This window comes from Zosterops lateralis, assembly GCF_965231275.1.
Source record: "Zosterops lateralis genome assembly, chromosome: 2".
NCBI classification, from domain to species: Eukaryota; Metazoa; Chordata; class Aves; order Passeriformes; family Zosteropidae; genus Zosterops; species Zosterops lateralis.
In genome coordinates, this window is record NC_139763.1 from 15,043,689 (window position 1) to 15,068,738 (window position 25,050).

Below are 25,050 nucleotides of genomic sequence, written 5' to 3' on the forward strand. Positions count from 1 at the left end.
ACTATCTCTCCTACTTACCTGTTAGCCAAAAAAGCTGAGTGGATTTCTGTGCATGTGTGTGCATGTGAGAACGAGGCACGGGCAGATAATTTTTACTGTTGGTTAAAGACTTGCTAACTGCAGTACCTACCTCCATCCTAAACAGCCAGGCAAGAAGATATGAGTGAGAAAGCAGCTTGGGCAGCGTGAACCTTCACGTGTTCCCAAAAAAAGGGAGCTTATGTGGTACCTTTACTCTGGTTCTATGGACTTGTTATTAAACTGAACTAACACAGTTTAATTATTCTATGCCCATGCATAAACATTTCAGTTTCTAAGGCTAAGGGTTTCTAGATTAGCCATATTCAAGTCTGCTAATCTATATGTATGTGTCTATATATAGTCTTGTTCATTAATATGCAAGTGTTAACTGAATTATCCTGGTTTTTGAATAGGTATTTTATTTTCTTTTTAAGAAAAAAACCAAACCAAGCATATCCTGTTATTTAGTTCAGTATAACGACACAAAAATAATGAAACTCAGATATTACAAAGCTAGCAAGAATATCTCATTTTTCCTGACTTAAATTCAGGCTTACTTTGGCTTTCTTGTCACATCTGTTAAGGCTCATCCTCAAGAGTTAAAAAAGCACTGATCAAAAACATGCTCTTAAGCATTAGAAAGTGAGAGATTTCATTTTCAGCCTGGCACGTGGCCAATAATCAATGCAGAGATCGAATAAAGATGTCAAATCTCTACAAAAATATTTCAGGGCATCCTGTCTAAAATGACATCCAACTGAAATTTTGCTAGGTCACTAAATTCTGAACAGTTCCCTTCTTACCTTAAAAGAACAAACATACTTCAAAGGATACTTGCAAAATGTCTCTATCACCACAGGCAGATCGATACTTAGAAAGTTTTGTCGTGGTACAAAACTGCTGAGACTTACTGAAATGAAAATACACAAAGCATGAAATGTCATTCCAGGGTTATAACATTATGAATTTTAGATTATAATTTTGCAGAAAAATCACATGTGAAATGACCTTCTTCTAGGAAAAATAATCAATCTCAATAAAGGTTTGATTGTTTTTTGTTTTTACAAGAGTGCAGCTGTTACGTTTTTCTTAAATGTGGCCATTACCACAGTAAAGTCACTACACAAAGCACAGTTAACATTTCAGTAGAACTAGACCTAAAATACATCTTTTCAGAGGCATCTTTAGTCATAAAGACACCACTATATGATTTCAGTATTTTTCAAAGAGAAGAGATTATAGTTACCGGACTTTCAACATATGCAGTCCACATGCATACTGTGGGTGCACATGTGTATTTTCTTTGAAGACAGAAAAATTTTCTCTTTCAGTACCTGCAGAAAATCCCCCTAACCTGAGGCTGAGCCCATGGTGTACAGGAATGGGGGAGATGGGGAGCAGAATTCTGGAGCCCCTCTGGGAAAGCAAAGGCTATGAGGGGATGCACAGCTGCATCACACAGCACCAGTTAGCCAGTACATAAGTAGCTTCTCTTCTGTGTTCAGATGATAAGTGACTTCAAGATATAACTTGGTGCAACTCAAAAACCTGGGAGGTAGGACATGGCATCCTTAAAAATAGTGACTGGAAAATTGCAGTGTCAAAGACCTGATCTTGAATACTTCATTATTGCACACACTGTTCTTTGAAGGTGTTATGTGAAGCTTCAGTAGACTGCATGTCAAATGTTTCTGAGAGATTCTTCAAGGCAAGTGCAGTAGTTTGAGACCTGCCAGAAGGCACTTTGTTAGTACAGGGATGTTCCATCCAGGTAGCATTCTGGGTCTGCCAGCACCAGGGACCGTTTGAGAACCATTCTGTGACAACTGCAAGAAAGACACCTTTCCTACTTAAAGGAAGGCACAGCAAGGTCTTATCCCCAGAAAGAAGAGATTAGGGAAAATCAATACAGAATTAGAAAACCACCTTGAGAATAAACATGCATACTACCACCAATATTCTCTGTCGTTAAGGAATAACTTTAGATGTGAGTTGCCAGCCACAATGGCCTGAATTTTTCCTACCCATGTGGAGAATAGTTATAGCCAGAAGAAATACATACCTCCACAGAGATATTTGAAGGCAAGAGTTCAAATCCCACTCAATACAAACATTCCTTGGGAAAGAAACAGTTTAACCTTAGGCTAAGAGAATACTGGGAACGTAACATACCAAAAGGGCTGCTATATCTTACTTAAAACTGAGATCAGATTTCTTCAGGTTCAATAAAGAATTTAAGGACACAGCAACAAAGGTGAGGGAAAGTAGTTCTAAAGTCACGTAAGGCAGAGAACCTGTCCATTCAGTCACATAAATACATTTTCTTCTGTTAATAGATGCCCTTCCTGCCAGAAAATACACCATGGGTAGGAAAGATATGGATAGCAAGGAGAACAAAAAAGAATGGGTTTGGTGTGACAACAAGCAGAAAACTTTTCAGTATCAAAACTGCCAGTGTGCTTGAAAGTCATGTTTGTGCTTAAAATTTAGAGACTGACCTTTGATTTAGGGGAACTGAGACAAAATAAATCTGTTGGACAACTGAGTGAAAGACACAACAGACAGAAATCCTGGATACCACCCAGCTCAGAAAGTCAGAGGTATCCAAGTCAATTACAGAATCATAGAATGATGTGGGTAGGAAGGGACCTTAAACATCATCTTGTTCCAACCTCTCTGGCACAGCCAGGAACATCTTCTACTAGACCAGGTTGTTCAAAACCCCATCCAACCTTGCCTTGAACACTACCAGGGATGGGGCATCCACCATTTCTGTGAGCAACATGTTTCAGGGCCTCACTATGTTTAGTGAAGAATTTCTTCATTGTACCTAATCTCTTTGTAGAAGAAAGCCTGTAGGACAAGGCATTGATTATCACAGATATAACTGGGAAGTTCTTTGAAACATTCTATGTGTTTGTCTAGCAGTTTTTAGTATTCAAGGCATTATGCTAAAAAAACCTGTTGAACCACAAAAAAGTCCCAAAGATACAATATTTTTTCCCTCATACCTATTCTACACACAGGATTACTCAAATAAACTCAATATTTTATTAAAATACTCTTTTAGCCTTATTTTAAAAATTACATTGGTTAACCAAGTAGACACCATAACCTTCCGCAGCTTAATACAGGGGCTTGCCCCAGTGCAGGTGCAGAACCTTGTACTTGGTCTTATTGAACCTCATAAGGGTACTTATCAAGGTTTTTCAGGTCCCTCTGGATGGCTTCCCATCCTTCAGGTGTGCCAACTGCACCACGCAGCTTGGCGTTGTCTGCAAACTTGCAGAAGGTATATTTGATCCTGCAGTGGGGAGGCTGTGTCCCAATCCCGGGGTGGAGCTGGCCTATGGAATGTCCTCTCCTGCTTGGGAGGGCAGCTTCCCAGGAGCACCCTGAGTGCCATCCCCAACAGCTCCACCCAGTCTGCCCACTCATTCCAGGGCCATGATGTCACACAACCCCACAGTGCTGTGGGAGGCTGTCACACAGCCTCCAGCAGCTCTCCATGAACACCCTGAGTGCCATCCCCACACAGCCCTGCCCTGGCTGCAATAGGCCATGAGGTCACAGAGCCCCATGGCACTGCTCTGGCCATAAGAACCAACTGCTCAGCCCCCATCCCTGACTGCAGCAGCAGTGTGGTTAAAGAGGGACCATGGCCCTTGTCTACCGTCTTTTCCTCTGCCTCCTCATCCTCCTGATGGTCCTGCATCCCGGGGCTGCCATCGATGCTCCACAGAAATCACAAGAAGCAGGTAAGCTGCCAGCACTGCTCCGCCTTGCATGGGCTAGTGGGGTCCTCTTACCAATGTTTTTCCTCCAGTGCCTTAGTGAGGGTTCCCTGTGTGTGAGTGCTCTCCTGTTAATATAGTCCCAAGGGTCCATCTCTCCTCCAGGGATGTTTCACATTGTGTTTGAAGAGTGTTGAGCTGCCAGGTCAGAGGTCCCCAGGTCCTCCTCTGCAACTCTGGCAATCCACTGACATCTGGCTTGCACATTATCACCTGACCTCCACCCAGTGCTTCTGTACACAAAAGCAGAAGATCCCAACGTGCAATGGAAACACTTCTCTGTGCTTGCTTCTAGCTGACTCTCTAGCAGATTCTCTGGCAGCTTGGCAGAAAGATGGTTTGGAGCCCTTGGATGAGCCTGGACTATGTAAGTTCTCAATGTCCCTTTCTTTGAATGAATAACTATCAATAATGTGTCAACAGCTTATTAACGAGCAATTTTCTTTAAGATGTCAAGGCTGGTGGCTTGCGGAACTCTCCGGTCATCACGCATACGCATAATCCCTCAGGTAAATTAGCTGGAGGAAGGTACATTTACCTTTTAATCTTCCTTCCATGAGAAATGCAAGTTGCTCATTCCAAGGCCAATGGATGCCTTGCCAGCCCTTGGCATGGCTAACTGCTGTCCTGTGGTCAGCACAGGATGGCTGTGTGGCAGCAGGCTCTTTCCTCAGTGCCCACTCTTGCATGTCACATCAACGACTAAGCTGAAAGTGTGTAAGGTTTGAGACATCTGGATCCCATTGCAGAGACAATGAAAAACAGGACTCTTGCACAAACACAGCTACCCCTGCAGCTTCATCCCAGAGCTCGCCCCAAGTACCTAGATGTCCAAAGCACAAAAGCAGCCCCAAGCAGGATCCCTCTCATGAGCTAAGGTCCAGATCAGTGTTCTGACTTGCATATTGGGCAAGGAAGCTAGAGGGAACCTCCCTATCCTCCATGCCTGAGCCGTGCTGAGGCTTTACCTGTCTCTGCTTTTTGAAAGTGCTGCCAAAGACTGGAGAAGAACAGAAAGCTGGTGAATCTCCTCAAGCAGACTCAAGGCACTCAGGTACTGAGCAATCCTGCTGGGGTCCCTTATGGGGAGACACATACTGAAACCTGGGAGTGGCTGCAAGGGGTGCCCTGGCTGGGAAAAAAGGCAGACAGGGAGAGCAACGCTCAAGTGTCTCCTGTGAGGAGGGCCTGACTCTATACCCTTGGGGTGTGGGAGCTGGCCCAGAGAGGGAGAGTTGCAGGTGGAACTTCCTGGTGAGTTTTTATCAAAGGAGTGACCAGCCAAGCAGCAGTGCTTCCCACTGTGCTCCCCTCCTGATCATCTGAGTTCTGTTCAGAGGGACAACCTGTCTCCAAAGGGTGGGAGTGTGCAGCACCAGGGGGAAAACAGAACACTCTGGTGATTTCAAACATGCTGCAAGTTCACAAGTGGTAAATTGGCACATCACAGGCTAACATTTTGAACTGCTTTGCAGAAATGGCTGGAGAAACGACCAAAGAAGATTCTAATGGCCACGAGCACGTTGAAAGTATTTTCTGTCAAGGAGCAGGCTGTATGATATTCATAGTGATAGTCCTGGTTGCTGCGCCAGCTGCTATGCTGATGGGCTCTCTTGCAATCTGCTGGTGGTGTGAGAGGAAACGGTGAGTCATTGATCCCCCCACAGCTCCTGCTTCCTTCAAAGGCAGCTCACAGCCACAAAGCACTTCTAGTCAGGCTGCTGTGCAGCAGAAGATTAGTGATTGGTCAAAAAACTCTGCTGAGGCTTCTGCAGCTGTCAGCAGCTTTAACTGGCCTCTTATTTTCTGGGTCTTCTCTTGGGGAGCCTACTTGGACTGGAGCCAGTGTTTGCTCAAAATGAGCCTGCCTGGACAAGAGTAGCTTGCGTGAGTGACAGGCAAAGACAAAACAAAGTCAGGATGAAAAAGAGTGGAGGGTGGTATTGCTCTAGAAAGCAAGAGATTCATTGGCACCTGCTGCTGAGCAGTGAACCTGCCCGGAGGAATCCCCTTGCTTGGCCGTGCCTCTGCCAAGGTGTGCCAGCAGCTCCACTCAGTGTTGAGCCCTGCCAGCTCTGGGCCTTGCTGTGGAGGAAAGTCCCTGTGTCTCACCTGCAGCTTAGCCACCTCCTTTCTCCACAGACGACGTCCCCCTGGAAACCAGCAGGAACGCGCCAGCCTGATCGGCTCAGAAAGCCAGAGCAGTTCACCTGAACCTGCCCCGCAATAGCCCGAAGACACTCACACATCTGATCCCTGAGCTGTCCCTCTTCCCCTGCCCCTCCCTGGCTGTCCTCCAGCAGCTGTGGGAACTGCCCAGCCCCAGCCACAATAGAAACAGCCCCCTCCATACTCAAACCCACTGGCCCAGCCTTCCAGACAAAGCTGAAGTGGGCCTGCCAGGGTAGGGGTTGGGCTGACAGAAACATGACCAACAGCTTCAGAGATTGGCTTTTTGTTTGAATAAAAGGGACGGTCTTCACACAAGTATTTGTATAGTATCGGAATATCTAGAGTTGGAAAGGACTCACAAGGATCACCACGTCTAACTCCTGGCCCTGCAAAGGACATCCCCAAGAGTCACACCTTGTGCCTGAGAGCATTGTTCAAATGCTGCTTGAACTCTGTCAAGCTTGGTGTCATGACCACTTCCCTGGGGAGCCTGTTCCACTGCCTGACCACCCTCTGGGTGAAGAACCTTTTCCTGTTATCTGACCTAAACCTCCCCTGTCATAGTTTCAGGCGATTTCCTGGGATCCTGTCACTGGTCACCAGGAAGAAGACATCAATGCCTGCCCTCCACTTCCCCTCGGGAGGTTGTAGACCATGATGAGGTTTCCTCCAGGCTGAGGAAGCCAAATCACCTTAGCTGCTCCTCAAATGCTTTCCTGTCTAGACCCTTCACCATCTTCGTAGTTCTCCTCCGGACGCTCTTTAATGGCTTTATATCTTTCCTTATATTGTTGTGCCCAAAACTGCCCCCAGCATTCGAGGTGAGGCTGCCCCACTGCGGGGCAGACTGGGATAATCCCCATCCTTGCCCAGCTGGTGATGCTGTCCCTGATGCCCTCAGGACACAGGTGGCTCTCCTGGCTGCCAGGGCACTGCTGGCTCATGTTCAACTTGCTACTCACCAAGATACTCAGATGTCTTTCTGCAGGGCTGCTCTCCAGCCTCGCATTACCCAGGTCAAGTGATATCAAAGCAAACAACTTGTCAAGTGGAAGGCTGGTATCAAAACGTCTGATCAAAACTCCTGCTCATGAGCCAAAATAGCAAAATGGCTGAGACAGCCAAAGGTTTCAAAAGACACACACTGCAAAACACTAGTTTCAAAGCCTGATTGCATCTTGACAAACAACTAACAGCCACTACCAAGTCACCATCCTGACCCTGAAATTATGCCTACATTGAGAATGGATCATTGATCTTCTTCCTTCTTTGTTACAACAAACTGCTGTCACTGACAGCTACTAGATATGGAAGATATGGATCTAAACTCCAAACCTTGCCGCTGAAGCAAGCTCCAAACATAGAAAAACTCTTCAGGAAGTTGCTGGACTGAGCTCTAGAGACTGTAATATGAAGCAGTGAATTTTGTGGTTGTAATGGATCAAACCTAATGGCAGTAGGGGAATCTGTCCTCTGAAGAATAACAAAAGAATTACAGGAATTATGCTCTACAGGCTTGTCTTGCTGCTGGGAAGAGATGAACAGCAATGAGCCTGGATAAGTGAAAACAGTCATTGTTTTCCCACTCTAATTAAACAATTCTTTGACCTGGAAATAACATTTCTCTTGTTGGCTAATGCTAGATGGTGTTGGCAAATATTGAGAGGAATTCACAACAGATACAATTTTAATTGGAAATGACTTGAAGACTAGGTTGACCAAAGAGCTTTTCAAAATTTCTTCATTGAGGAAAGGGCGTGTATGCCATGGAGGAGACAGACAGCATGGCACAAGATATTTCTGTGTGGTCTCCAGAAGATCTGCATGTGTAACCCTTTAAACCTGGGTTAAAAGTAATGAAGGACCATCCCTACCTATAAGGGTAAACAAGCATGGAAACACTGAGAGAACAGGCTGTACCAGAAAGACCTTCACATGGATCATGGCTGTTGTTGCTCATCAACATGCCCAAAACCAGGAAGTGCTGTTTTTTGGGGTTTTTTTTTAGAAGACTCAGCTACAACAGAAGTAGGAGACTGGTCAAGCTTGAGGAAATTATCTTCGAGGTAAGTTCCATCTTCTTTTCATCAAGAAAATCTTACAGGTTTTGGTCTGTGATGGGCAAGAGTAACATTCAGGGATATGCTGTTTCCTCAAGTAATTTGAATTCCTAATACAAATCTTAGTCATCATATTCTTCCCAACGAACAAGCGCCAGAGAAGGAAGTAAAAACTATTAGAAATGACACAAGGGAATAAAACCCCTCATACATAATAAAGAAGAAACACTGCAAATTTGCATGGCAGTACTGACAGGGCCCTCCATTTCAGCTTTACATATCAAGTGTCCAACAGAGAAGGGACTCTGGAACATACCTGGCCTGCAATACAAAGAGTTTTAAAAGACTTAATACCATGTGCATTTGAACCGACAGTATGTACTTATATTGGATAACATTTGATACTTTTTACAGAAAGAATGCTAATTAAAAGCATTACTCAAATGTGTCTGTCCCAAACAACGTGCACTCCTAATCATCCTTCTGTTTCGGTTTTGGCCAAATTTCTATCACTGTATATTCATTTAGGATTATAATTCTTTAAAGTTTTGTTATTTTTAAATACTGGAAACAAGTGCTATATATAGCTTCTATATCAACCAAAAACATTTTTACTAGGATATTTTAATTTGAGGCAACAGAAAGATTTAATAGAAATAAACTGTAGAGACTATCTCTTCTACGTAGCTAATATGAATATACTTTTTTTAAAAAATATGTCATCTGAAAGTTACCTTCAAATGAAAATATGAAATAATTACTACTTCTCCATGAATCAGGACTATCATGACAATAATACAAGCCTAAGCAGAAAATAATGCATGCATAATTATAGAATGTTATTCAAACATTGCTTTAGTGACATTTCTAGAGAAAGTATAGTCATAGTACAAACTAGTACTACAATTCCCATACTATGTTGCGTGTTAAATGTAGCACTACTCTAAAAAGTAATGTTTCCTGCAGGCAGAAAGATCACACTAAAGAATAAGGTATTTCACTAAAACGTATTCCTATTTCAAAGCTCACATAATAGAGGAAGAAATTATTTTCTTCTTTTTTAACTAAAAAACAGTTACAAAATTCTGATCAGTCACATTTGGGAAAAAATAAACAAACAACAATAACAACAAAAACAAACAAACAAACCAAAACAAAACCCAAAACAAAACAAAAAAACCACAACCCACACCAAACCTGTTGGCCCCAGTGCAATGCTAAGTCTGAAATACTTAGAAGTTGTTCCATTGGAATACACGAAACTCTAGGCTGGTGCAGCAGACTGCCTGCTACCCAAGCCAGGATCCTATCATTTTAGGTCTGGTGTTTTTCCAAAGGGAACATAAGAGCATAGATTGCATTTGCAGCAAAGCTGGTAATAAAATGAAATCAAACTTATAGCTTACTATTAAAGTAGCTAAATTAAAATTAATAGTAGGTAGCTTAAAATTAATAGTAGGTAGCTTAAAATTAATACATTCAGTGCACAACTCCAAAGGTAAATCACTTTAAAATTCTACTCCTACATGTGTATGCAAACAAAGTAAAGTATTTTCACAAACTAACACAAAGTAACTACCCCTTTAAATGCAGTAACATTATTTTCTGACTTCTGAAAGACTGGCAGGTTCAATTCTTCTGCAGAAATTACTGCAGTGGGAAATACCAATGAAAACTCCATTGCTTTTCGAGTGTATGGAAAAGAGAACAACATCAATTGTTCTTCAGTACCAATAGTTTGCATTGCTAAAGACCAAGAAAAGGAATTCTGAATAATTATAAAACTCTATTCTTAAAATATGTTGCTGCATTTGAAATAAATATTGTCAGATATAACAGTGTGTGTAGGTAACACACAAGAGCAAAATGTTTTCCTCTTAAATGGCATGAGGCCAAAAGTAACAAATGAAGAGATCATATTTTAGACTTAAATGAGAGTATATTGTAAAAAAGTTGAAATAAAAAACTCCTCACAGAGTATCAAATTACCAGTATGGAAAAATAGAGACTGATTAACTAAAAATACGGTATCCAAGAATGTTAACAGATTTACACCACCAGATTTCATCACTGTTTCTAAAGCTCTTTTGTACCTAATTCCAGTGCTTATTCAGGAAAGTACAGTGCCTTCCTAAGGAGATACTTCCAAGGTATTTGAGGTAAAATTACCCCGAGAGTTTTAGCTGCCTGTGAGGAACAGATACCTCACTCACAGGAAGGGATAGTAATTTAACACTTTAAACTTCTTAAAGCCCATCTGCAGCTAATTTTCACCATGCCACTCAAGCTGTCAAGTAGGATGTTGATGAAATTTGTTCATTCTTTCCATACTCATTTCAGGAGCAGAACTACTTTTTATTTATATACAATGTCCAAAGGAGAGTCACTTCAAAGTAAGGAACTAAAATTTTATATGTTACTTCATTTAGAGCAGTCAAATGAAAAAAAAAAAAAATCAGACAAAAACTATGTTGTGATAACAGTTGTAGCTCAGTAGTCACGGGAATGTGTCACAGATACTTGGATATTAAGTGTGATTTAAGCGGTCATGCTAATATTCCAGGCAAGGTGTTGGAGCAAAGTGCCCCAAAGATTCTACAACAGCATCTTGAGACATTTATGTGCTAGGAAAATGCAGGTACCTGGTTCCTACGACTAACCTGAGTAAGATTTGTTCTAGAAATACCTCTTTCAAGCTTTTCTGGAAAAACAACCATCTCATATCCCACATATGGTTTCTATTACCTTCACAACTCATTGCACTGTGAACATTTCATTTTAGGCCTGAGTAGCCCATGTGTCTCCACTGGCTGTAACAAGAAATGGATTCTGCTTTAAAAAATTAACTAAGAAGCACTCCAAGACCTTGTTTAAGCAGGCAGAAAAAGGAACCATATTAGATATTGTTTTTGCTAAACTTTCAATAAATAATACCAACCTGTGTACTGAAGATGCATGGGGTGTCCTACATAGAGCATGTCAATATGGGGTGGATGCTTTACCCTGATTAGCCTTGTTTGGTTCTCCAAAGAAGGAGTCACACAAAAGCTTGGAACAAAGTCCTTATGGCAGTCCATGTTGGTTCGACAAACTTTGCTGGCTTCAATAACTTTTCGTGCTGGCAGACAGGCATACTGCAAAGGGCATTGAAAATCATTATGAAAGGTAAAGGTATTTTCCAGCAGATCAAAATAAAAGGAACAAAACATTCCTTTTTAAGCAAAGAAATGCCTCACTGATATAAGCCCATGAAGAGATAAAATCTGATTTTTTCCCTAGTTTTCTGTTGTCAAATCCTGACAAATCTCTACCTGATGCATATTCAACCTGTCATTCCATATTTTGTAGTGTAGAAGAGAGGGTACAAAATTAAAACAAACTATTTCTAGAAAAGTACACACATGCACAACAAAAAAATCACAGCATCTCAACATAGGTCAGTGATTTCTAATGGACAGAGCCTATATCAACATCCTAGTGACTTACCTGTTCAAGCTGGAGTTTTAGCAAATAAACTGACAAACTTACCAGATGTGTGGTACCTAAGAAATCATTCTCAACTAAGATGAACACAGGACTCATTGCACTGCTGTGCCCCAACCCTGCCTGTAACTCTCACTCTGAGACCAGATCTTTCTTGCTCCCCACAGGCCAAAGACAGTATAGCAGAAGGGAACAGGAAATTAGTTTTCCTCTTCAGGTCTCTCATAAAATCTCAGTGACACTTTTCCTTTTGTTCTAAAAATAGAAGCAAAGAATCCTAATCTACTGTTTGCCTTAGGAGGAAAAACAAAAGTAATTTCTACCTTCTCAGCCTGATCATTCCACTCCCCATAAATGCATGAGTGTCAGACCCTCACCATTAACCTTGATACAAATTCCTTCTACTCTAATGAGGGAGAGGACACACTTTCAAAAACTGCTGCATAGCATTGCTAAGACCATTTAAAAAAACTATCCAAAAACCCACAGCCAGTCTAAGAACACTTGAAAGTCACAAGGTCTCAAGATTTCTGATGCTTTTATTTCTTCCCTGATCACAAGTAGCAGCTACAAGCTTAAGAATGCCCAAGCTCAAATGGATAGTGATTTATCAAATCTTGCTGCCACCGCCATATTTCAAATGAACTGCTGGAATGTGTTCAACTCCTAGTGGTTAAATACCACAAAAATATCCTGGAGTGGGAAGTTTACCACTGTAGAAACTGTAAACATAGCAGATTTGGAACAAATTTATTTGAATTTCTTCGGGTATTTATCACTAGAGTCAGAACAATAACAAACTGGTATGTGTAGAAAAGTTTACACAGTTGATACTTGTGCTCTTTTGCTTGTAAAGAACCAACAGAAATATTCCATCACTGTCAGTATGGAATATATATTTTAACAAACATATTGATGTATTTTCACAGGAACATAGAATGGCTTGGGTTGGAAGGGACCTTAAAGATATCTCATTCCAACCCCAGTCATGAGCAGGGACACCTTCCCCTCGACCAGGTTGCTCAGAGCTCCATCCAGCCTGGCCTTGAACATGTCCAGGGATGGGGCATCCACAGCTCCTCTGGCCAACCTCTGCCAGTGCCTCACCACCCTCACAGTAAAGAATTCCTTCCTAATGTCTGATCTAAACCTGCCCTCTTCCAGTTTAAAGCCATTCCCCCCTGTCCTGTCACTATATGCCTCTCCCCAGCTTTCTTGTAGCCCCTTTAGGCACTGGAATGCTGCTAAACCCTTTTATAAGGGAAGAAGTCAAAATCCTCCTGAGAAACTTCATGTTTCTGCGTAACAAGAAAATCGACACGGTGAAAAAAAGATTAAAGTATGGGCCCTTCTTTTGAGAAACTGGGCAATCTCTAGGACTATCTCCTGCATGTCCTTATTTTAATTTAGGGAGCAACTCTGCTGGCTTCAGACAAAATAATGCTCTCCTGGTAGTGCTCAATGCCTTAAAGGACTGAAACACCAAAATAAGCAATTTTGCCTTCTTCTCAAAAGTTGTTTTTTCTCACCAGTATTGTGCATCCAGAATACTGAAAATGACTGAGGTGTCTTTCTGACTAAAAGAATGAGGTGTCTACAATTTTTTATGATTCTTCCAGAGATCCCCTGTTTGATTATGGGAAAAATTGCAACTAATATTTTGTGGTTTTTTAAGCTGTAATTGGGAGAATACATGCATACCTTTATTGCAAACTGTGGATATTCTTAAACACTTGACTACGCTGCATAAGTGTCAGTAAATATTACTAATTTAATATTAAAAAAAAATTAGATTTACCAAGGAGAATTAGCAGTTTAAGTAACTTACCAGATGGCTGTCCAACTTATTGCTGTATGAAAAGCAAATGTCTGTGAGGCTGTTGTTACTACAACATTCAACTGTGCCATCAAGTCTTCTGTAGACTAAAGAACATAGGCATAGAGCAAATAATATTATTTGCTGAAAAAAATTAGTCTCTGAATGAAGTAAAACAATCATTCTGAAGCCTTCAAGAGTTACAGTAATTCACACAGCCTAGCTGAGGCTCAACTAAAAATAAAGCTTTACCACCAATATGTGTGTCACATGATTTCAGTCACATCACATACTGATTTTTTCACCTTAATAAATCTCCTTGCAATGCTGGGGATTTACCATTGCAATGTTTTGAGGATTACAAATTGCAAAATACTTTTATATCCATTGCCTCTAACTTGCACCAATGATTGGCATAGAAATTTGTTAGCTACTACTGTACTGATTTCACTGGCTGCCTATGGAAATGGCTAAGACTCAAAACATACTTTTTAAATCATGAAAGCCTTTGCAAGACGCAGATTCTGAAAGCTTTCCAAGCCTTGAAGGCTGCAGCAGTGAAAAAATGATATTTTAAACCATGACCTAACTAGTCTGGTAAAGAACCTCTGTACATATGCTCTTGAAATGAATTAAACCTAACCTACTGTCCAACAACAGCTTAAACACACACAAACACAGAAGAATGGCCACAGTAAGGATCTGTATCACAGCAGCTGCAGTCCCTTCCTCAGGTAGATCAAGTCTGTGATACTGGTTGCTGATTTATCACTGCATAACCTGCAATTCACTGACATGGAGCTTTATGCCTGGGGCTTACAGGTGCAAGCACTGTACCATGCAAACCTTGTTTCAAGTACCTTCAGGCTAAGAAACCACATACATTTTTGAATAGCAAATGACCATGAAATTAGCTTCCTTATAAACTACATTGAAAACACTTTTTTTTTTTTACATTTCAAGATCATCCTTAGGGCATTGTTTTTTCTCTAGCTTCAATACTCATATAGTTCACTCTCCATTAGTTTTATGGTCGACTAGATGGAGTCCATTTGCTATATACATTTTTATCAATACTCTGTATTTATGTCAAGTTGTGAACTGTCAAGATTTTGACGAACGACAGCTGCTGGAGACCAAACAGAGTTCATTTAATTTCAGAGGAATATTTCTCACTGCTGGAGGCTTATGACTCTGAAAATGCAGACAGACTGGTCTGATTAGAAGGCAGCAGTGAGACAATGGGCTGCTAACACAATACAGCAACCAGGCTTGGAAGCAATATTGAGTCTCCAGCACTAAGCCTCTAGTATTTCAATCTAAATAGGACTGGTTCATCTGCAGAATATGCAGTTTTATTACCCATGACTCTGAAACTGCACTTCAGGGAACAGCAGAATCTGAAGATGTATATACCTACAAGATCTGAGAATTGGTTCTTGCCATCCCTGCCCAGCTGAAAGCACGGACCAAAGTTGCACTCCTCTTCAGAGGTATAATCCAAACTGTCACACCTCTAAAAGCAGGTTCTTACCCATACTCCACTAGTTTCCAGTTTAAATATTTATCTTATTACTAGCTATAAGATCACTTTCTTTACATACTAAGAAAAAAATACTTTTTCAGCCTCGCAAAAGTACTATAGAGCATCAAAAGCATAGACAGTCGAGTTGCCTGACCTCCTGTTTATTTCCAGGATGATGGAAAAATGCAGTGACAATTTTAAAGCTCTGAAACAGCATCCTATAGGCTTTGCTCAGCAGCAGCCCCTTACCTCTGGAATTCAGTTTCCATGAATGCTTGCATGAAAGAAATTTTAGAGAGCTTCAGCACATGTCACAAGATGCTCAGCCAATTTAACTTGACTGTTCGTTTTTGTTCTACTCATCTTTGTTAATTGTTCTAGTTTAGTTTGTGTTTTTTTTTTTTTTTTTTTTGTTTGTTTGTTTGTTTGTTTTTGTTTTTGTTTTTGTTTTTGTTTGTTTCTTAGGGGTAAGCCCTTACAGCAACAAGCACTCTAATGTATAAAAGGAAACAGAAGGAGGTAAACTGACTTCCAGAAGCAGTATGTGCAATCCAGACAAAACTGAGTTTATGGGCAATGACATAAAAACCTGTAAGGAGACATACCCAAAGAAACGACTATAATAAAGCACAGAATTGGGTTAAATCATACAATTTGCAATGTCATGCTGATCAAAGCATGAAGTAAATGTGAAATTTACATCTGCAAAAGATCATTGGGTTGGTCCATTTTACAGAACTTAAAATAGAGGAGATAATTGTACTACTGCTAAAAACTAAGTTCTGCATTAGTTTCCTGAAGAAGCAAATTTTATTATTCAGATCATACAGGATATTTTTACAGGATGACTGAAAGACAAGAGAAATTCCTCCATCTAGCCCTCCCTCACTTTCAGATTTCACAGAAGAGCATGCATAGCACATTAGTAATTGCTTAAGACAGGACAGCAGATTTGACTTACAAGGAATCTTACCCCAACAACAAATTCTAAATCCAAAATAGTCTTTAAAACATGATAAAATTAAAATATAAATTAATTTAACATACAAAATAATGAGGAGAGCACCTTAAGTCATACCTCTAGCTGGAAAGCTTAATTGCTGTAGGGTGGCTGCACTTACACAGTAGCCGACCTGTGACTTCTCTGAAATGTCTCCTAGACAGGAATTCCAGTCTTCCACATTATAAACTGGGCAGTCTTGAAGGTTAGTGACAAGATCTCCCACAAAAAGACCTCTTGGTCCATTGGCAGGAGAATCCTAAGAACAGTGAAGTCAGTCATATTACTATAGTTAAAACCACAAGGATTAGTTTACAGTTCTACTCAATACTATAAAATCGTTAGGTTAAGATACTAAAAAATGGGGGGGAAGGGGAGGGAAAGGGAAGTCTCCAAGTGTACTGGAAACATCTTCAAATTTGAGTAATTATTTTCATATAGGTCGAAATGGTAAGAAAAACCACAACACATTAAGTTCAAGTAACTTAAATTAATACCCTGAACTTTTCAAGAAAGCAGGTATACCTAAACATTCAAAGGTAATAAAGCATTATAAATGCCACTCTCTCCTGAGTTTTATCAATTGACTTTTAGATCCAAGAAAGATTGGATCCTTTCAGCTCTGGAGTTCAACTGTGCCGTATTTGATTAAGTCAGAAAAAAAATCATTCCTTTTCAGAATCCCAGAAGTCTATCTGTACTTTGCTTCCAGCTGACTAAACAAGGAAATCAGCTCAAAATAATCTTTAACATTAAAAACAGATAGCAGTAACTGGAGTGATAATGCAGTTTCCAGCAGATTTGCTTTGTGCCAATACTGAAGAACAGTTAAAAACTCCCAGAAACTCCCTGCAAACTCATCTCAAATGTCTCAACAGCTTTATAGTATGCTAATTAGACTATCGTTATTCACACCATGTTCCTTTATCTACTAATAGGAAAGGAAAACTTTTACTGAAAGGAAAACTTTAAGCAAGAAGTTCAGTACATTATATTCTGCAAAGGGCTGAACTGAACATGTCTGACTGTGATAATAAAAGCTACAGGTACGTTTCAAGTCACAAAGCATATAATATGGAACTAGCAAATATCCTTCTTACCTCTGCAACCTCAGTGACAAGTGCCCCAACACCCGTGTAATAGAAAGGGAAAAGAATGGCTGGCAGAAGAAACAACACCATGAAACCGGCAACACCAAGAACAAAATTATGCCACACCCCTAAAAAGAAGGCAAAAAAAAGTTTCTAAATAAGCACTAATACCAAAAAGCTGGTTTTTAAATGATCCTACACCTGCCTTCTAATTAACTCTCCCAAAATTATTACTGTAAAAAATAAATGAAAAGTTAATTTGTGAACATAGGCATAAAAGAAGAGTACATAAAAAATGAACTTTAGCTTCCATGATGCTACTTTGTAAAGAAATTTTTGAGAAAGCTGTAAGCCCCTGAGAATTATCAGAATAGAACTATCAAAAAAGATAGGAGAGCAGTAAGCTCATATCTAAGGTGTCATGCTATAGACTAAGATTTCATTACTTTTCTAAGTATAAGAGGGCAGTATACCCATAAGAAAACCTGGGCTTCTGAATCCATTATTAAAATACAGTTTCTATCTACAGAATGGTCTTCATTCTTAAATATTAAAAAAAAAGTGCAATGAAATGTATTACATGTTACCTTCTACCACAATAAACTGTTGAATTTAAGAATTTAAGAATCTCAATAACTGGGCTTATTTTTGAATAAATACTGTTTGTCCTAGAGAGTAAAATGTTCGAAATTTACCTGCAATTCGGTATTTGTGATGGTAACCGACATTATTTCAATTTAAATTATTACATGTATATGTGCCAAATAAATTTAGAAAATTATTTGAAAAAGAAGCTTCTTCTACAAGAAAATACAAACATAAAACCCCATCAAGAAACTAAACTGTACAATCAGTATTTCCTGACAGGTTATTTTGGGGAATGTATTTGCAATAGCCATCCTTTTAGTATGTGGTTCTCCATAAGAAGCAATAAGCCACTATCATAAGACACAGCTGGTGTTCATCATCAAAGCTTTATGGCTTTCCACATTCAGCACTCCACAAATTTTCTCATTTAGTTTGTGTTCTCAGAAAAACAGTTTTGTACAAACAATGCAGGAAAACTTCAGTGTTGAAGAGGCTTTATGTCCTTCTTACAGTGCTTCCTCTTGTTATGAGGAGTCTGATTCAATTCTAAACTTACAGTGCAGTCACAGCACAGGAATTCAATTAAATATATTTAAAAATATATTAAACCTGTCTTTCTTGTAGTGTATATAACACAGAAATCATAGCACATAGCAGATTTATCTCCCCTGTCTATCTCCACATTTCGCCTCATGTTCTTTTACACTTCTAATGCTGCAGAAATGAGAGACATTTCTGGAGTTCTTGAAGTAAGAATTTGTTGCCATTTCCACTGGTAGATGCTTCTTAAAATAATTTCTTTCTATAGTTTGAATTGTATCTCATGGAAAGGCACTCAGATAGAGGAAATGTTTTTGTAATCAGTGGTCCTTATCTCACATACACACATTTATTTGCAACAAATCCAGAGGTAGTGAGCAAATATTTTAACTTTATTGTTTTAACCTTTTTATCATAAAACTATTTTTTCAGCTTAACAGCTTAACAAAAGACAAAAATGTAAAATGGAAACAAAATTCTTTCCAACAGTGTGGCTGCTAGACAGAGTAAAGTGAAAAAAACCCCAACCCTTAAAATAATAGTAATAAAAAAGAGGTGAGGGAACTGCTAGAGTGACAAGGAATACTTTCAGGCAGCTAGGAAACAGGGGGCTTGCTACAGAAATTGACAACATCTGCTGTGTGGAATACAGCAAAAAAGTCTAAAAGAGAAAGGTTTCAAACTCATCCTAGGTGATCCACAGAAAAATAAACATGCTCCAAATAAGAATACCTGTAGAGGCACACTGCTCAGTCTACCTTCTACTTCATCTTGCTAAAACAGCCTCATCCTTGGACACCTATTTTTTTACATTTAAAAAGGGACACTTTACATAACCCTAAAACTCCTTAAAATAATTTACTAACCATTAATTAATTAAAAAAAGAAAACAAAAAACATTTAACTCCTGTTAGAGACAAGATGAAATGTATTAAAAACTATCTCAGAAAGTAATACAGATATTTAAACTGATTAACAAGAACGTGCTGCACAGAATCACTTTTCATCTATCTAGTAGGCATGGAATTATGCCATAAATATCACAAATCTTCCAAGAACACTCATTTCCTATTCTTGAACTTATGATGCCATCTGCTGTACAAAAAATGTATTTTTTAATCTCCAGACTATACCTGGACTACAAAATGAGTATTTGGTATCGGCCTCTAGTCTAGCTCTGCTACTTAGCTGCTATACAAAAATCTGAAAGCATCTCTTTAAATTCAAATTTCTGAACACCAGGAATAGGTTCATTCAACTGTTCTGACAAATAAAAGAAATTGGTTGTTTACTGAATATTGCATTTTATTACTATCAGACACCCTAGTTCTGAAACATCCTAGTTATGAATAAGGGGTGGTGATTGGCTCATGCAAATGAGGAAAGGTTGTTGAGTTGTGGCAGGGAGAAATTTTGTTGGCGTTTACAGTTCTTTTGACATACACTTTTGTTTTTCCAGTATAGTCTTGAACGCTTTTCTGTCTCCCTTCAACAGCCCCCTCCCCTTTTGTAGTCACTGCCTGGAAGCTCTGGCTGACAGGGCTGTAAAAACATGTGGGGCAGGGAGTGTATTTGCCCCTTGTAGGAGGCAGCAGGGAGGAGGGTGACGTGTTGCCAGGGAGGTCTGGCAAGGTAACATGGCACCACCCATCAGGATACGAGAGGAGCTCCACCAATGAAAGGCACGGAAGGACTGACTGACAAGCCCTGGCAGGAGCCAAGTATCCATATACGGGCAAAACTATGGCCTGTGGGAGGGGCCAGAAGGACACATAAGGGCTGCTCATGAATATTAATGATGCTGATACACACTCAGGGCATAAAAGGTGGAGATGCCATTTTGTGCACCAGCCTCTGGTGGGCAGGAGTCCCATCAAGCTCACAGTGCTTTGTAATTTTTAATGGGTTCAAATTAAATTTTATTTACTCATTCCTGCCTGGTTTTGAGCCATTTATAACAATATCTGTCATAAACTGTAAAAAAATACATTTATTTGTTACACCTAACTGAAAGGAAGCCATTCATGCTGACCAGTCTCACAACATGCTTGCTCCTGCCTTGTATTCCTCTATTTCAGGTTTCCTGAGAAACATGAAAAATTATTGCAGGTGTTTGCTCGTCATCAAAACATGCAAGCAATTACTTTCTATTACAGCTTAGAATTCTATTTTTCTAGATAATGTCTCAGGAATCTATGTAATGAAGCCATTTTGAAATTCAGTATGCCTTTTCTCTCAGCTCTGTTCCCAGTAGATGGAAATGGAAACAGATTAATTTGACAAATGGGGCTTCATAAAAGTTAGCCTAATGAAGTGAATGATTTTGTTGATTCGGGTATTTGTAATACAGATATATTTACTTACCTAACATTTGTAAATATTTACTTGATTTATAAAAGCTTGAAAACATGCTTCTATATGGCTTCTATATACAACATGCTTCTAAAGGCTTCTATATGTCACCCTCTAGGTGATGTTTTAGATGCAATATTCAAGAAACAACGTTAACTAAACATTACAACAGGCTGGCTGCTAGCCTGCACCAGAAAAACACCAGTATCAAGGACTGATACCTTTTCTATCTCTATTTCAGTTCTTTGGGAGCCACCGTTGTCGCTACAATCATACAAGTGGTTCAGGCAGAATGACATAGTCTCAGTATGACTTTTCACAGCAACCAGGCTCTGTTTCCCAATGGCCAGATACTTCAAAAAACATCAATTCAAAAACATTTGGAGGTTATGTGGAGCCACAAGCTATGATTCTCTTTGGATGTTTGTGTTTTAACCTTTATTTCCTCCTGATGGCAACATCAAAACACAGTGACCTGTGTAATAACACAACTCACAGGTCAGTGAAAATCACTCAATACTATTGAAAAATAGATTGCTCCTATTGCAGAAGCAGTAGTGGATTGTTCAAGGATGTTGACCTGTGACAAGAAGTCCTATTCTCATAGCACTGTTCTGGCTGGGTATTTCCCCGATTGTGTGCTCCAAGGTTCTGCTACTTAGGCCATAAAATGTGCAGAAACATTCCAAACAACATACAAACAAAAAAGAGAGCAACTTCTGCACTTGGTGCAAGAGGTCTTTCTAATGACAGCAAGATCAGAAACCATGGGTTTTCCCCAACCACACAACTGGAATTTCTTATGCACAACCATTCTGAATTGAATTTAGAATATAATAATGTTTTTCATGACAGGAAATTGGCACTCATTTCTAGCCCAGAAAGCAGCTCAATAAGGACAGTAATGATCAAATGATTTTCTGAGAAGTCAACACAGGTTCAGAACAGAAAGATCCCCGTTACGTAAAGAGAAGCTTTGGTACTTATTCATTCTAAACCTTAAATACGCAATCAAAGATTCACAAATGATGCCTTAGATTAATTAGTGGTGCTAAATAAAGATTTAATAAAAACCTACAAACTATTTACCTGCACAAAATATCCTTAACTGCTGGACAGGAGATATCAGCTGCAAGTGAGTTGTGAAGAGGTCAACAAATGCTCCAGGATAGACAATGAAGATAAAAATCCCAAATCCATTAAATCGTACTTGTTCTCTTAAAAAGGAGAAAGAAAAAGTGAAGCAGTGTAACTGCAAACAAACAAAAGAAAAACTGAGAGATTCCTCATAGCACCACATTTTTTGACAACAAGAATGACTAAAATTTTAGTTATTTATTTTTTATACTATCAGTAATTGAAAGATAATCAAACTAAAGAATGCTTTCTGCAGTAGTTGCCTCTTCTAAGCGGTACATATTTTTAACTTTGGTAAAAACATAAAGGTTAAGTTCAACTTTTTTTCTGTCTCCTGGTAACAATAACACATAAAATACTTTTTAAAAACCTACCTAACTTTCATGTTAAGATATATTTCAACATTTGGTGTAATTGTTCTTTTAAGTTAAAAAAATGGTAGTCCGTAGGAAGCAGTTTCAAACTCATCTATGTAAAAATATTTGCAAGAAGCAATCATTTTCCTTTCAAAGAACACTTCCACACTTCTGGAATTTTTAATTCCTCTGTTTCTCCTAAATGGAACTTAGAGTACATTGTGAACCAACAAAAATGAGGGAAATGTCATCTGAAAAAATGAAAACAAGTCAAGAAGTTAAAAGGACAAATGCTAATGCCCTTCCAGACGTTAACACTCTATGATTCTATTTAAATATATTAGTAGCTGACACTATTATACAGATAGTATTTTTTCCATGGGTTTTGCAATTACTTCTAAATTGAATGTTTTGGAACAAATACATTAAGTTTTTTTGACATTGCATAAGGGACTTAAGAGAGTCATGGTAAAATCATGTTCCAAGAAAAATTAGGCACAGATTAGCTAATCCCGTATCTTTACTGAGACAATATACTGGGTCTAGCATTTTACTTATTTCTATTTATCTATTTAATGTGTATATACACCAAAAGAAGACAAAGAATTATACAAAATTATTCAGAATTAAGTCACACATGAATACTGTGGCGTTATCTCATACTACCAATTAATAATAGGCAGTTTCATGACTATTCAGGATTTCACAACTTGGGTAGAAGATACAGAGGGAGGAAGAAAAAGACTTCTTTGGTATAAGCCTTGACTAAGCTAAGGCTCAAATATTTAAGCTGTTGCAGTTCCCAGCTAATGCTTTCTAGAACTGAAGTTGACAAAAGTCTATTAGATTTCAAGAAGGCTAAGTGAATTGCCAGAATAATAAAATTTGCCCACACCACTTCTTTTTAGTGAAGTTGAAACCCTGACAATTTACAGTAACAACACTATAGACCCAATCTGTGCTAGAAGGAAAATAAAAAAGTCAAGCAGAAAACAGCAGCAGCAATGTTGGCTGCCAGTGTACATTGGACCGATTAATTTCTCCTCTGGAAATCGCTGGAAAAACAATTTTTTGACAAAAATATAACCGAAAATTGAATATTCAAAACCCTTGCTCTAGACCTTGAATAAAGATAACACACCATTTAGATACAATAATTATTCTTCCTTTCTGCTTAAATAGAGCTCTGTAGTAACTCCTAGCTTCTCTGCAGTCTGCCAGCAACATGTAGTAGAATGAAAATTTTGTTGCTTCTTCCTGTGATGGGATAAGCAAAAGGTTCATCCTCCACAGAAAATTCCCTGTGAATATTTGAGGGAAGAAAGCTGAAAGACAAGCAGAGCATATGAAACACAGAGGGTCTCAAACTACCCCTTTGAGTGAGAATCTTTGGGGTTACAAAAAAGGTAGTATATGGGTTAAAATGCAGTCATGACTTCCTACACTCAGGAAAATCAGAGAAATAACTTAGGGCTTTATGCTCAAAGTAGAGATAATGACGCTGTCCAGGAGAAATGTGGAGGACACCTGAAAATCAGTCTCAGTAATTACTGCTTAACCTTCTTATGCTAAAGTGGCATTTAACAGTAATAACTAACCTGTCAAATAATTTTTGTGAAGTAATTATCATAGTTAAGGACATTAAAAATATAATCTTTGATTGAAACTAATACATCATTGAGGTTAACAGGGGCAAATCACATTTGACCAAGTTATTGCTTCAACCTGTTCATATTATATTTCACAAGCTGTGTTTAAACATATCAATTAAAAATCTATTTTAAAGTATCACTGTGCAATAGCACGAGTTCTTTTCAAGTGCCACAGGTGCAGAAATGAAATTGTTGTGTAAAAAGACAGGGCCACTTAAAAAAAAGATTTGCTTTAAACCTGATGGTATATTTGCAAAGCAGAAGTCCTTTCTCATGATCTGTATAATATACACTGTATTAAAACTCTATCCTTAATTTGTACACCCTTCCAAAATTCAAATCTAAGGAAGCTATGAATTACAGACTAAACAGGTTCCCTAGATAAATCAGTGCTAATTAACAACATTCATGGGCAAGTAACTGCTCTGGAATATTTGGCTTTGTTGTCAGAGTAGGAGAAAAGCAAACCAGAAATTACCGAATAGCTGCCACCCCATGGCCGACTTCATGTATCACACCGCTGATGAGAATTGCAGAGAAGAAATAGGTCAGCTGGCTGATGGGCAAATTGACACCAGGCACCTGTTGATGTGGGCATGACAACAAAACAAAACACAGGAGGAAAACAGGTACAAAGATAAATCATTCTGTTCCTAAATTTGCTGCTCTCACTCACTTCTTCAGAACCACAACAGAACAGGAGTTGTTCTTATGCAGCATGATCAGTTTGCACCTCTTTTACCAACTTATTCAGTGTATTTTAAAATATATTAAATATATATTCTTTGTTGAACATTAAATAGCTCTCCAGGCATAAAAGCCCACTCCCTGCCCTATATATTTCCCACGGATCTGACCAAATGTGTCCTACTCTATATTAAGCTCGAGAAGTTTATAAAAATATACACAGACTTCCATTCAAATGAAACAGGCTTGGCACTGTGAGTATTAGTTTACAATTTCCTCCAGTCAGTCATGTAGCTATAGAAAAGATCCACCTTTCAAAAGAAAATAATACTTTAAAGAGTATGAACATGTAAAGTTCAAAAATGAGTTGACAGCTGAACAGTCAGTCTCACCCTTGTCTCCTCCTATACAAATCACAAGATTATCCCAGTTTACAGGATCAGGGAAAAAAAAAAAAAAAAAGGTAATTTTCATCTATTCTTCAGGTTTTTGTAGTCTATACATGGCAATTTAACCTCAAAAAACCCTGACCTTGAAATAAGTATACCATTTTAATTTACCTAAGACATAACATGCAGGCCCCTCGTACCCTCAATCCCCCTTTTGCTGTGGATTCCCACCACTCCCAGGTTCTTCACTGTGGTTGTCATGAGACATCAACTGCTTCTAGACAGGCTTCAAAGCAGTCGTTAGTCAAAGCATGAGGAACCATCCCCTCCCTCCTCCTGATGGACCTTCACTCTGCTCAGTTCCATCCCACTCAGCTGCCAGGCTGC

The 25,050-nt window shown here is 39.1% G+C and overlaps 1 protein-coding gene across 3 annotated transcripts in view; it reads right to left on the reverse strand.

Moving 5' to 3' along the window:
* MBTPS2 (membrane bound transcription factor peptidase, site 2) overlaps window positions 1-25,050 on the reverse strand; it is a 41,290-nt gene that overhangs the window by 6,280 nt on the left and 9,960 nt on the right. For 2 of the 3 annotated variants that reach the window (XM_083854578.1, XM_083854579.1), the window contains exons 4-10: window positions 24,066-24,169; window positions 21,532-21,659; window positions 16,972-17,090; window positions 15,950-16,130; window positions 13,359-13,453; window positions 10,986-11,181; window positions 856-931 (exon numbers count right to left, since the gene is read on the reverse strand). In XM_083854578.1, the coding sequence (XP_083710704.1) occupies window positions 856-931; window positions 10,986-11,181; window positions 13,359-13,453; window positions 15,950-16,130; window positions 16,972-17,090; window positions 21,532-21,659; window positions 24,066-24,169 (899 nt within the window). Of the gene's footprint in view, window positions 1-855; window positions 932-7,630; window positions 8,369-10,985; window positions 11,182-13,358; window positions 13,454-15,949; window positions 16,131-16,971; window positions 17,091-21,531; window positions 21,660-24,065; window positions 24,170-25,050 lie in introns of those variants that run through there. The other variant, XM_083854580.1, reaches the window with a different exon arrangement.